The sequence below is a fragment of the Phalacrocorax aristotelis genome, chromosome 1 (assembly GCF_949628215.1).
Source record: "Phalacrocorax aristotelis chromosome 1, bGulAri2.1, whole genome shotgun sequence".
NCBI lineage: Eukaryota > Metazoa > Chordata > Aves > Suliformes > Phalacrocoracidae > Phalacrocorax > Phalacrocorax aristotelis.
In genome coordinates this window covers 161,326,730-161,339,633 of record NC_134276.1, presented here as the reverse complement: position 1 = coordinate 161,339,633, position 12,904 = coordinate 161,326,730, and the positions used below count along the sequence as shown (strand labels likewise).

At 55.4% G+C, this 12,904-nt stretch overlaps 1 protein-coding gene across 2 annotated transcripts; it reads right to left on the bottom strand.

Moving 5' to 3' along the window:
* Window positions 1-1,388: 1,388 nt before the first annotated feature.
* GGA1 (golgi associated, gamma adaptin ear containing, ARF binding protein 1) lies at window positions 1,389-12,451 on the bottom strand. 2 transcript variants are annotated; one of them, XM_075076692.1, is made up of 17 exons: window positions 12,270-12,451; window positions 11,573-11,657; window positions 11,238-11,313; window positions 10,620-10,718; window positions 9,218-9,341; window positions 8,614-8,714; window positions 7,445-7,525; window positions 6,881-7,018; window positions 6,666-6,747; window positions 6,158-6,265; window positions 5,703-5,858; window positions 4,871-4,935; window positions 4,550-4,728; window positions 4,157-4,440; window positions 3,701-3,870; window positions 3,343-3,453; window positions 1,389-3,168 (listed from the first exon to the last, which is right to left on the bottom strand). In XM_075076692.1, the coding sequence occupies exons 1-17, from the start codon at window positions 12,298-12,300 to the stop codon at window positions 3,058-3,060; spliced, it is 2,001 nt and encodes a 666-aa protein (XP_074932793.1). In that variant the 5' UTR covers window positions 12,301-12,451; the 3' UTR covers window positions 1,389-3,057. The 2 variants fall into 2 exon arrangements, with proteins under 2 accessions (XP_074932793.1, XP_074932802.1); XM_075076701.1 differs by lacking the exon at window positions 11,238-11,313 and having other exon boundaries at window positions 12,270-12,442.
* Between the last annotated feature and the right edge of the window lie 453 nt (window positions 12,452-12,904).

The window sequence follows — 12,904 nt, the reverse complement described above, 5'->3', positions numbered from 1 at the left end:
CCCCTTCCATGCCCCTCACCCGCTTTTCCTCCCTGCTGTTGCTGAGGCCCTCCAGAGCCACCACAAAGCTGCGGCAAGGGCTGTTGCCTCGTACCCTGGGGAGGCCCCCTTCTTCCTCCCTGCTCCCCTGCTGCTGGCAGGGCTCTTCTAAGCAGGGCGGCTGGGCCAGGCGCAGAGCAGCAGCGCCTGTGCACAGTTGCACGGAGACCACAAACTCCCAGTTCCCAGGCTCGGGTGCTGCCTGCTCTCTGCAGAGTTGCACCAGGGCTCAGCTCAGGTTTTTTTTTTGTCTAAAAACATCCCCATCACACCACCACCGCCTTTGGTCCTGGCTTTACTAGATGTAAACCTTGCCTTATCTCTGGGCTACCTGCAGCTGGGACTTTCCTCCTTCTCCACTAAGAGGTTGCTGTCAGCCGGGTTACGTGGCTGGCAAAGGAACTAGCACCAGCGCCCAGACGGGAAGCGGTCAGCTTGTGGGCAGATGAGACAAGCAGCAAAGGAAAAGCAGGCGGAAGGGCCACTCCACCTGTGCCCCAAAGCCTGAGGAGCAGTAATTTGGGGGCTGCCATGCTCTGCTGTTTCTTGGTGGTGGTGCAAGCCTCCAGTGAGTGTGTAGCAAAACAGTGCTGGACCTGCTTTCAAGCAGGGACTGGGCAAGTGAACACTGTGGTCCCCACCTGAACACCAGGTTGCTCTAAAACTGTGGCTAAGCATGCCTGAGCCCCCAGCCACACACCCTGGGGCTACTCCTAACAGGCAGTGTGGTTGCTGAAAGCAAGCAAGGGCCCCAAGCACCTGTTGCAAAGACACAGACAAGATCTCCCAGATAACCCGCTGGCTGCATCAGGTGGTGGCCAAGCCAAAGTCTCTTTCCTCCCAAGCAACCACCCCCAGCTCTGGACTGCTGCTTGCTGAAGCAGATCCCACTCACTGCACCAAAATTGCCCTGGGGAGCCACTTCTGACAGGCAGACCGGGGAATGAGGAGGAAGTGCAGCTACAGGCAGTGGTGAAGCTGCAAACAGCTGCATAGGGCACAAAAGCAAGCTCAAGCCCTGCTTCCAATGGGCTGTGGAGCCACTGTCCCCCTGCCCCTCCTCAGGGAGGGAGGGAAGCCGGCAGCACCCAGCTCCCAGCCTGGAAGTGACTCTGCTCTCAATCAGGAATTGAGACCAACTGGGGGACTTCCACCATCCCCTTTCCCTGCTCACAGGAGTGGGGAAATGATCATGCCAAGGCCCCATGTGACTGGGGGATGAGTTACAGCATTTGCAGGGGCAGGATTTGAGCTGGAGATGACCCCTCAGAAGGTGGAATCAGCTCCTCTATGGTCAGGGAAGGTGAGGGGAAAAGGCATTTCTTGGGTCAAAACGCAGAGGGACAGTATCAGGAAAGAACTCTTTATTTCCCATAAATACAGCAGATTCTTCGCGCCGGGCGTTTCATTTTAAATCTTTGTTTTCTTCCATTCACAGAATTTTGCACTGAAAATATATACAAGTCTGTTCAAGAACCAAACAAGATCTGCAAAGAAAATCCCATACAAAACCCTGAAAAGAGACCAGAAAGGGAAGTAAGACACAGCAGAACCCCAGCATAAACACCTTGCTTCGCCCTCTCCTCCACCGCTCACTGCGCCCAGCTCCAACACGCCACTCACCTCCATCTCACACAGGCCTCCTTCTACCTCTGGCAAGCCAACGCAGGGCACAGCTCACCCTGCTTTTAAGATGAGGCCCTGTTAAAACCAGCTTAGGGATGGGAAGCAGCTCCCGTGGTCGCAAGTCCCATGGGGATGTGGATCACTCAAGGATGTGCCACCCCCTGGTCTCCTCCGTGCCTGCAGATCCCCGCTCTCGTGTCACAGTGATTAGGTGGCTGTGGCGAGCCCCCTCCTCGCCGCAGGGATCCAGGCCTGCCCATGGTGGCGGGCAAAGGTGGGCAAGGCACAGCTGCACCCCCTGTACCCCCCCCGGGGCAGAGCTGGGCTCCCAGTGCAGCTTAGTGGTGCCCCCTGGTGACGGGCTGGGCCCCAGCCTCTCCTCGACTCCCAGACCATCACCTACCCCACTGTTAGAAGACATTGAAGAGCTAAGAAAGCCCCCCTGCTCCACCAAGCTCTCCAGCCCAGCCAGGGGGGAGGAAGACCATGTGCTGTTCCCTCTCCCCATCTGGCAGGAGGTTGCAGGGAGACTCACCCCGCCCCAGTATGCCCCTGTCTGAGCTGTCACACAGGACGGAGTCCCGCAGCAGTCCCCAAAGCTTGCTGCGGGAGATAAAGCATGTGGGAAGGGTATGCTTGCTGCAGGGGTTCACTGGCCAGGATCTCCAGCTGAAGGGGACAGGGAGGCACAGAGCAAGCCCTTCCCAGCAACCCAGCTTCCCCCCCCCTAGAGCCCACCTCCCACCAACAGCTCCACTGGCACCTGGAAGGAGGGGGATATAGGAAGATCTCTCTCCAATCCCCCACAAAGCAAGGACAGCTGCCTGCTTTCTGGTGCTGGAGACACCGAGCCTCTGTCCAGCCTTGTTCCGCACCAGCTCCAACATGATCTCACCAGACAGGGAACCACTGGGGCCCAGCTCCAAGAAAGGGGCAAGGGGGACAAGAGTGAGCACCAAAGAGCACAAAGCAGCTGAAGGGCTAGGAAGCGTGAAGTGGACAAAGAAAAGGATCTTCCTCTGCTAGGCCTTGCCCCAGGCTGAGGTTGTTAAAGCTCCCCATCCTTTTTCCCCACTGCACACAGGGGGAAAACAGGGTTAGAAGAGAAGCTGGACAGACTGGGGAGGGAGCAATGCCTTCAGAAGAGCAGGGAAGGCAACTGTTCACCCACATGAAGCATTCTACTCCATTCCTAGTCTTGTGGGATGAACATCTCCTGGCATCTCTGCTCTCCTCCTTGAGGCACGCTCCCTCTGGCCCTTGCCCGGCCATCTGGAGAATAGAGCGTGAGCAGCAGTCCCCCACCCACCCTCCCCATCTCCTCAGGCTGCTCCAGCCCCACAGGGCTGGCTTCCCAAGGACTCTGCAGTGTAGTGCCTGCAATGTGCAGCCCTAGAGGTTTCCCCAGGACTCCGGCGGGGGAAACTGGTCCACATCCCCCATTTCATTGTAGGTTTGCTCTCCCATGGTGAAGGTCAGCTTGTACCGTAGCCTCACTTTCTCCTGTAGACAGGGGAAAAAGGATAAGGAGTCAGAAGGAGGGTCAGTCAGTCATGAGGCACAAACCATTCAGGTCTCTAGGAAGCTGCAGAGAACAGAGGGAATAGGTACAGGGTAACCAGGCTTTGCCCAGGTAGCAAGACCAGTCTGCTCATGCCCCAGGGACAGTGCTGTTACCTTCTGTGGGTTAGCAAGCAGCAGGACTTGTGTGATGGCACTGGGGTGGACAATGGGGTTGAACGCCGGCAGCTCTGTGCCTGAGGGAGGCTGTAGCTTCACCTTCATCACCTAGGGAGAGATAAGAGCATCTCACATTCCTGACGGGGACTCGGCAGACAGAGGCCCTGCTCCTGTATTTGGGGAGCTTCCACGGTCTAGTCAAAGAGAAAAATATTGTGCCGGTCCTGCTAATCTGAAGGCAACACAACTCGCTCTCATGCCCACAGAGCTCTCTCTACCCACCCTGCCTTTCCTGCAAAGGGAGAATTAACACTTCAGCCCAGTCTGGGGACCTCAGCCCCAGCAGCCACCTTACCTTGGGGACAGCGGACTGAAAGACAATGTTGCGGATGGGCTGCGGGGCCGTGCTAAGCATAGAAATCACCACCACAAGCACATCTGGCCTCTCAGGCAGGGCATCCTTAGCAAAGTGGAAGAGGACGCGAAAGCCGTGCTGATCATACACTGTCACAGGGAGGATGCTGCCTGTGGGGAAGGCAGGGACAGGCAGCAGTCAGCCAGGAAGTAATTGGCCCTGCAGCAACCTCTCCCCATCACCCAAACTCTGTACAAGTGACAAGAAATACCACTCCCCCTCAACTTGCACAAAATCCAACAAGTCAGAAGTTTTCTCACATTCCTTATTTCCATATGCACATGGTTTGTTCCACCTTCTTTATTACCTGTTCATTTGTTTCTTCCCCGATTTGTCTGGGCCCCTTCTAAACAGTCCAACCCACCAAGCCTGCCCCACTCTTTCTCCCCAGCTCACTGGGTTTGATTGACTCCAGAGGCACAGTGATGTTGGCCAGAGAGATCTCCTGGGGCAGCGCAGCGGCAGGAGGCCGTGGTGGGACTGCAGTACTTCCTGCTGGTGTGGTGGCAGCTTTTGGAAGTGTAGCAGGGGCAGGCAGCTCCGATGTCAGGGGCAGCGTGGGGTTAAGGGAAACATTCTGGAGCACAGGCAGAGTGCTGGGATTGTGGGCCGTGGTGCCAGAGCTGCTCCTGTTCTGGAGATCCCTCAGGGTGAGCCGGGGGGGTGGCTGCTGCTTCTCCCTGTAGGGAGAGAGAGCAAGGAGCGGGATGGGGTACTGAAATGTTGCATCCAGCACCCCAGAAATGGAAACAATGAGGAGATATGTGAGATTGCACTACCCCTGCTTACCATCGCACTTGTTGAGACTCTGGAGGCAAAGACTGTTGCAGCAGAGTCTTGCCCAGGAGGTCCAGATCATCCAGGCCACTGGTGAAAGGAGAAGGTTTGGGGGAAGATGCACCAGCATCTGCTTTGACTGGTGGAGTTGCTGTGATAGGGGTGATATTGAGCTCGTTGCTCTCTGATGACTGTAAAAAGAGTGCACAGGAGAGTCCCCCAAGCAGGGTCGCATATCAGGACCGACCATGAAACATGGAACCCTCCCCTACCTACTCCATTTGCTGCTTTCACCACCCTCCCCACCTTCTGCCCTGGCTCCCAGCACATTACCTGGAAGCTGTTCCAGCCACTGCTGTCACCAGCCTGAGCAGGATGCGGTGCTGGGTCATTCAGGCCTGCCAGGGGTAAAGGCAAACATGAAGCTTATCTACCAAGTGGGTAAGAGCATTAAATGGGGCCTGAATAAGACACAGAAGCAGCAGGGAAGAACCACCAATGTGGTCTCCATCTCTGGCCCCCATCCTTGCATGGGGGAGATCCAGGAGGCTGTTTTTTCTGCTCAGAGATCCTCATTTACAGTCTAGTTCTCACTGCCATTGGCAGAGAATTGAATACCACTGGGATGACAAGCCCCACGGACCACATTGTTTACTTCATGCTGTTGTACTCAAAGAACCTATCTTAGGAAACAGACACTTTGTTGGAAAAAGGAGGATTCTAGAGCCTTCTAGGATTGGCACCTCTCAAGACTTCCATGTGAACAGTTCTGGAAGTCCCGTTTGTCTGTTGTTAGCTCATGACTTCACTGCAAGGAGTAAATACAAGGAGGTGGGGGTGATTCACCCTGGTGATCCCATCTGGGGATGGCCATTGCATCACTCTTGATTTACCTGCCAGGTCAGTTTTCCCAGAGCAAGTCAGAGGGCACATCCCTGCAGGTTCTCTCTGACTAGTCAGGAAAACAACACGGGACTGAAGTTCAGAATGATAGCAGGGTCCTTCCCTCCTTCTGCCTCACACTAAGTCAAAGCCACCTCTTGGTCTGTCATTATTCACCTCTCCCAGAGCTCTCCCTCATTCATGCTCCTGCCACAAGAAGAACCATCCACGCAGACTGTCCAGAGTCAAGGAGAGAACAGAGCTTTTGCTCTGGCCTTCTCACCTAAAGACATGAGTTCATCATCCAGCAAGGAGACAGAGCCAGCTTGGTCAGGCACAGGGACTGCTGAGCCACCTGGAAGGGTGGGCAAGGCTGGGTAGGAAGGGCCTGTTGCTGGAAGATCCAGGCCGGACAGATCCAGAAGCGCTGAGGTGCTGCCTGTAGAGAAGGAACAAGCTGAGACAGCAACCTTATCCAGTCCTTACCCAGGGTGCTGAGGCCAGCTCCCATCCTTCCTCACACCTGGGAGAGGGAATTCCCCCTCTGCTCTCCCTTCCAATTCCCTCTCTTCATGCATCAGTCACCACCACAAGCCACTTCCTCATCTCACCAGCCCCACTCTGACCTCCCTCAGGTTTCACCTTTCCACTTCTCTCAGTCTTCTCTTACATTGCAGCAAACCAGTAACAGGGTGCCTCTGCTTTACCTTCCTGTCCCCATTCCCTAAGTCTCCTCACCTCGAAGGGGACCAGCCACCGTCTCCCCATTGATCTCTTCTCCCCGCACAAGCTGCTTGTAAAGATTGATCACCTGTGTCAGATTGTCATTGGCTTGCAGGATCTCCGCTGAAATAGAACAGGTGGGAAGTAAGTTTGAAAATCGGGAAGAAACAGAGTGACTTTTTATTCCTTCAAAGCAAGGGCCAAAGAGTTGACAGCAGCCCACTGCAGACAGCATTTTTGCAATTGCTGCTGCAAACTGTATCAGAGTATATTGATACCTCCATGGCAGTCTCAGCAGGACAAGCACAAGTGTTGCTCCTACAGTGAGGTGGAGGAAGCCTGTAATGCTGCTGATTGCTGCCACATGTCCCTGCTTAGTGCCAAGCCATAGACTAACTAACCTACAGCAAGCAGCCACCCCAAACAGAGCAGCGGCGGCTGCTGATGCCGTGCCATGGGCAGCCCAAGCACAGGCTCCCTTAAAGATGGAGGGGACAGAATGAGAAAGGCCAGATATGCTTACCCAGAGCTTCATCATTGTCTTCCGTGTCACTGGCGAGCCGGAAAAGCATGGGCCTCATACGCTCACAGCGCTGATAAAGCTCCTGAGGGAGAGGAGAAAGGGGTGCTGAGGCGAGCAGCAGTATGCTCAGCCAGGGGTGCAAAACAGGCAGGAAGAACTCGAGGTCACCTATCTCTGCTAAGCTTGGGGAAGATGCTAGGATGGCCTTTCCTCACCTTCATTAGATCCTCGTTGCTCTCCGTCGTCTCCCCCCTGCTGTAGTTTGTCACCATCTCTGTCAGCAGTTTCACATTGTTGTTCACCTCCTCGATGGCATTAACTCTCTTGGAAATCTTCTCCATGCGCTTCTGGTCCTGGAGGGGTAGGACACAGGAAAGGATGTCCTTGCTCTTGTCTGCAACTTGGAGAGGAAGAAGGCTGGGCCAGCCAACACACCAACTCCCCGGACTAAGGCACAGCAACACTACCCTCAAAACAACTCCCACTCCAGTGGAAAACTCCACATCATCTCTGGGCCAGCACTTGCCAAACAGGGATGGAATTGCCACACATCTAGTGCTGTAGCAGGGCCTAGGCCACAGAAAGAGCCTAGAGCCATTCCTCCAAATAGCCAAGGGATGGCAGAAGTCACAAAAGGACTCTCTAGCAGCTGCTGCTGCCGTAAAATTTTGGGCAGAAGCTCCGTATGTCTGCATGAGGACAAAGAGCCACTGCTCCCTTGGTGCCAACTGTTGCCACCCAGGCCATGACCTCCCAGCTCCCCTTTTCCCCACCCGCACCTCCTGAACCATCTCCTTGATGAGCTTGTTGGCAGCCCGAAGGTCCTCAGGATGGGAACTTTTCAGGAGACGAGCCAGTATCTGCAAAAGAGAAGGTACCTCTGAGCCCAAGCTGAGGGGTGGCAGCCAGAGTCACTCTTGCAACGCTAGAGCCAGCAGTTACCCCTGCCCCAAACCTACATCTGGCAGAGGCAGCGGACAAAGCCAGCTGTTTGAAAGCCCAGCCATGAGAGCCTGTGAGCTATCAGAGACTAGGGAGGGAAGTAGTACAACTGTTCTTCCTTTTCCCATTGTGGTTCTGTTATATAAGACAGGTCTTTCCCTGAAGATCCCCTGCATTCAAAACCTGCTCCTGCCTGCCCATTATGCACCATGGAGACCCCAGAGCACAGCAGCACTAGTACTGAGAAAGAGAGAAAGCCTGGTTTATGCAGGAATTGGCATAGGATTGCAATGGACTCCTACTCAGACCTCTTCATGTGCCTCTTCACAGGTGCAGAGGGAGAGCTCCCACTTTCTCTCCCCTTCTATAGTCAGCACACAGTCCCACTGGCCACCTACAAATCCTCATTTGTACACTGTGACCCACAGAGGCAAAATATATCCCCTGCAGCAAACTGGCATCACACTTCTGCTGTGGAAGTAGACCCAGAAGAGCCTAATACTTGCTTAAATATATCAGCATTGGTACAGCAAAGGTTCGCCTGAGTGGCGATACAATTCTGATGGAAAGGCAATATAGGATGGGTCCAGGAAGGCATAAGTAGTTGGGCAATAAGCAGATTGCAGTGCTGGGGGTGGGGTAGAGAGAACAGCAGCAGCATCTGGGGCTGGGACTTAAAACCTCATAGACAGGTAACTCAGAAGCCTGGAGACTGCAGGGCAGCAAACCTCCCAGAAACTTCTGAGCTAATGTAAGCACTTTATCCTTTGCGCCATCCTGCAGCTAAGTGCTCCAAAGGTCAAATAGACCCACTTGCCCCATGTCTGACTGTTTCTTTTGTCATGATTTTCAAGTGAGCCCTCAGCATTCCTGTGATGCATTTTCTGAAGTATAGCATATGGAGCAGGGGCCTTGACTCTTTCTAGATCTCCACTGCAGGAGGACAGGAGATCCTGGAGCAGGGAAGATGTTGCCCACAGTCCCTCTCCTTGCACAGAGCCCTTACCTTGGATTTCTCTTCATCATCAAAGATTATGTTCTTGGGCCGAGGGGGAGGAGGCGGAAAAGGAGCATCGTCAGGCAGTTTTGGGTCACATTTCACGATCCCTGCAGTAGAGACCAATGGAGAGGTCAGGAGAACTCACCTACTGGGGGATGGCAGTGCCACCTAGGTAACTTCTTCCCTAATGGACCACCAGACCCAGCTGGGACTGAGGGAGTTTGGGTCTGCTCCCACTATCCGTGATCCTGGATTGTGTTTTCATGTAAGAACTGTCCCCCACTCTCCATCTTTGAAATCCAGCATTGACTGCCAAAGCACTCACAGCCCTCCAGCCCCAGCCCCTTCCAGTGCCACATCTCCTGCAGGAGCAAGCAGGTGTCCCCTCCAACCTATTATACAACTCAGACCACCAGCAACCCCCTCCACCCAGCTAGGGGCCACAAGGCACCCACACCTTCGCCTGCCCCTGCTGCTGAATCAGGCAGGCTGATGGATGTGCTAGGTCTGGGCATAGGAAAGGGGAGTCTGTTTCAGATTCTGCCCAGACAAGAAAGGAGGGAGGGCAAACCATCCATCTACCTTCCCCTTCCAGAGTACTGCCTCTCACCTTGTTTCTTCAGCATCTGGTAGGCTTCTGAGATCTTCACCTCGTGAGGCAGCCCTAATGTCCAGCTGTACATCAGCTCCAGGATCTTTGACTTCACTTTTTCTGGTGTCCGGCTGCCAAGATACTAGAGGAAGAGAGAAGACGTGGCTCAAAGCTGATCTGAGCCGTTGCAAGCCTGGCCTGTTCCTCTCCTCCCCTCCCCCAGAAGAAGTGAGACCGTTCCCAACGGCACAGGGAGGAGGAAAGAGGAAGCAAGCAGGAAAGCTCATGAGGCCCTTGCAACACGTACTATGCTGTGCTTGGTTTCCACCACAGAAAACACAAGAGGTGGGAGAAATGCTGCACCAGCAGCCCCTCAACAACATGCAGGGACAGGTAGGAAGGCTCAGGAGGGCCTCTATTACCTTGTGAAGGAAAGGGTACTGCTAACAGAAGCTGCTTGGCAAGGCAGCCCTTCAGGAACGAGCTTGGGACAGCAGGGCTGGGAGGAGAAGGACCGTGAGTAATGGTCTTTGGAGCAGGACCCAGCCCTGTTTCTCAGGGGCACTCTCCAGCACCCTTTACAGCTAGGTGAGCCCCAGACGACAAGCACAGAGATCTCCAAACATTACAGGTCTCCCCCTGCCATACCATCATCCTTCACTCTTCTCTTGTGGGTCTGCTGGGGGCACTGGTGGTAGAAAGAGTGCATGTGCCACAAGAGGCCAGTGGCTTAACACAGAGGACATTCTCTAGGGTGCCTAGCAAGAGGACTTTAGGATGCTGCTGTCATCGTCCCTGGCTATTCATCATCACAGATCACAAGCTGTGACTGGCAGATGAAGGTTTTCCTTAGTCATATTTAGCCTGTGTTCTCTTAACTCCATACTTGCTGGTCTTAACTGCCTCGACTAAAAAGGAGAGCACACACAGCTTGTTCTGCTGCAGGAACAGCAGCATCAGCAGAGGAGCAGGTAATAACTTGGTGCTTCAGATGGACTTGCCAGAGCACCACTGACCAGGCCTGGGCTTGCCCTCTGAGAGTGTCTCAACCAGGCTGGGTTACCCCAGAGAGACCTGGTCACGATGTCAAAGCTAGGGGAGGTTCCCGAGCGCATGCAGTACAGAGAGAGCCCAACAGAGATGCAGGGAAGGTGACTGCATGCACACGGATGAGCTCAGTAGTCTCACAAGTGCTGGTTGCATCATGTCTAGCTGGCCCTCAGCTTCTCACATCAAGAATCAGCTGGGAGCAGAGGGGGAAAAACTCACCAGGGAATACAAATTACATCTCCTACTAGCACCGTTCTGTTTCCCCCACATCCCAGCGGGTGTTTGACCTTTCTGCTCAGCCACTACTACTTCCCAATGCCCCCCTGCCACCAAGCTCTAGGCCCCGCCAGCACCATCCCCTGGGACCCACCTTGGGTGACACCACTTTGATGAGCTCATTGAGGAAGCGGAACTTGCCCACCTCGTCGTGGAAGCGTTTGCCACAGCTCTTCATGCAGGACTCCAGTACCTGGGGAGAGGGGCCAGGTTGAGCCCCAGCATGGGGTCAGCAGCAGGTTCAAGAGCCAGCTCCCTCCTGCTCACCCCTCGCCAGGCATGGAGCCTGTAGCCATCCTCAGAGCAGTGTGGAGGGACACCACCTTTCCCTCCCAGGTGGCCAATCACCCTTCCTAAAGGGAAGCAAGAAGATTTTCCTCTTTGGAGGAGACAACAGCCCATCGAAGGGGATATCCTTAGAGAATTCATAAATACTGGGGTTTCACAGCGTGGATCCACAATGTCATTAAGAGAACAAAAAGCTTCCCATCAATTTCAGCAGCCTATGACCCTTCCTAGGAACAAGGCCTTTCCGACCAGTCACCCCTACTCTCTTGTGGAACCACCTTCAGCACTTCTCCCGCCCATGGGCTCAGGTGCTCCAGGGCTTTCTCAGAGGGAGTTCAGAGCTTCCTGTGCTCCTCCAGTCAAACTGGCACAACCCCACACCCCGGCCCTCCATCTAGTTCTACCAGCCTGCAGATGCCCTTACCGTGAGGGCCTGGATAGCTTCCCATTCCTGTGGAGACTGGATCTTGTGGGCAAGAAGTCGGGTAGCAAGTGGAGGACTGGAGGGAGCGAGGGGGGGAAAAAAAAACCTAGCTGGTTATTGATGAAAAGTACCTGTGTTTCTGTCTAGGAATCCAGGATTGAAAACCATGTTTCAAGTTTAAGGCACTAAAACCGTGTGAGGACCTTCTGCTAGTTGACCAGGACCCCCACCCACCCCTACTTTGAGTGACTTCATGACTATTCAGCTCTCAGGAAAATCCCACTGAATCTTACTGGATGGACAATCACAACCTAGGAGAAGGAAGAAGCACTTACCCCTCTAGCTCCTTATTGAGCTGCTCACAGAAAGCGTTAATACCGTCCCAGTCCAGGTCCTTGTTCAGAGGGTTTGTTGCTTTGTCTGTGGGTGGGAGAAGAGGATGGTGAGAAAGCCTCCCCAGGCTCCCACCCTGTGGGGGTGAGAAGCAATATTGCTCCTGCTCCCTCCCTGCCAACTCCACCAGGTGCATCAACAGAGGATGGCATGGAAGGCAAATACACACCCCTGTCCACTTGTACAGCCCCTGTGCGCTAACTCCCTCACCACCGCCTCCCGGCCAGTAACACACACCGACCCAACCTCGCCGCACGGAGGTCTTGCCAGCACACTCCCCGCTCCGTGCTCGGCCGCAGGGTCGCACCTGCAGACCCTAACTGCGCGTACAGCCGCGGGTCACACCTAGGTGTACCCACAGCCACGGCCAGACACCTAAGTGCACCCACAGCCACCCTGGTGCGGCCACAGACACGGCCACCCACCCCTCACACTCAGCCCCAACACCCCCATTTGCCCTGACACCTCGCTACATGTCACCCCCTGCCCCTTCTCAGCCCCCCCCCGAGCCGGCCCCGTCCCCTCACACCCCAATGCCCCCCTCCCCCAACCTGCACCCCATCCCTCCCTCCCTCCCCGCCCCGCATCAGGGCCGTATCAGGCCGTATCAGGGAAAGGGGTGGTCCCGGCCGCACTCACTGATGCACGCCTCCAACGTTTCGGGCTCCATGGCGGAGGGCCCCGCCCGGCCACCGGCGGTTCTTTCAGCGGGTCAGCCCCACTCCACCGCCGCCCACCCGCCCGGCCCGGCGCCGCCGAGCCATCGAGAGAACACCGAACCGTCTAGAGCGCCGCTCCGTCGGCTTCACCATAGAGAGCCGGAAGTCGACGGCGCAGAGCGCCGCCCACCTCCCCGCTCCCAGCGCGCGCCCCCTGCCGAAACGCACTCCCGATCCACCATAGCGGCTTTCACCGCTCAGGGGAAAGAAAAGCGCGGGATAGCGAAAGGAAGCGGAAGGCCTCCAGGAGAAGGACATAGACAGCGGGGCAAGCCAGAGCGCCGGAAACCAGCCGCCGCACGGAAACAAACCCTTCCCGGAAGAACCCTGTATTGGCAGGTGAAGCTACTTCCGGTGAGGGGAGCAAGCACTTCCGCCCCGGGGGGGAGCAGCGTGTCCTTTAAAAGGACATGATCCCGCCGGCCCCCACGCATGCGCAGTGTGCGCCAGTCAGGCCCTGAGGGAAGCGGGGCCGTCAGCCCGGCCCGACTGCTCCTCCGGCTGCCGCGGGCCGCCTCACGGTGTTTAGAGGCATAAATGTTAATAAACGAGCCT

Excerpts from the sequence above, each read along its gene's own strand:
- GGA1 (XM_075076692.1), bottom strand. The coding sequence starts at position 12,300 with ATGGAGCCCGAAACGTTGGAGGCGTGCATCA. Across the intron at positions 10,719-11,237 it reads AAGCTATCCAGGCCCTCACG|GTACTGGAGTCCTGCATGAA; the intron begins GTAAGGGCATCT and ends CCCTCTCCCCAG. Across the intron at positions 6,748-6,880 it reads GCAACGAGGATCTAATGAAG|GAGCTTTATCAGCGCTGTGA; the intron begins GTGAGGAAAGGC and ends CCTCTCCCTCAG.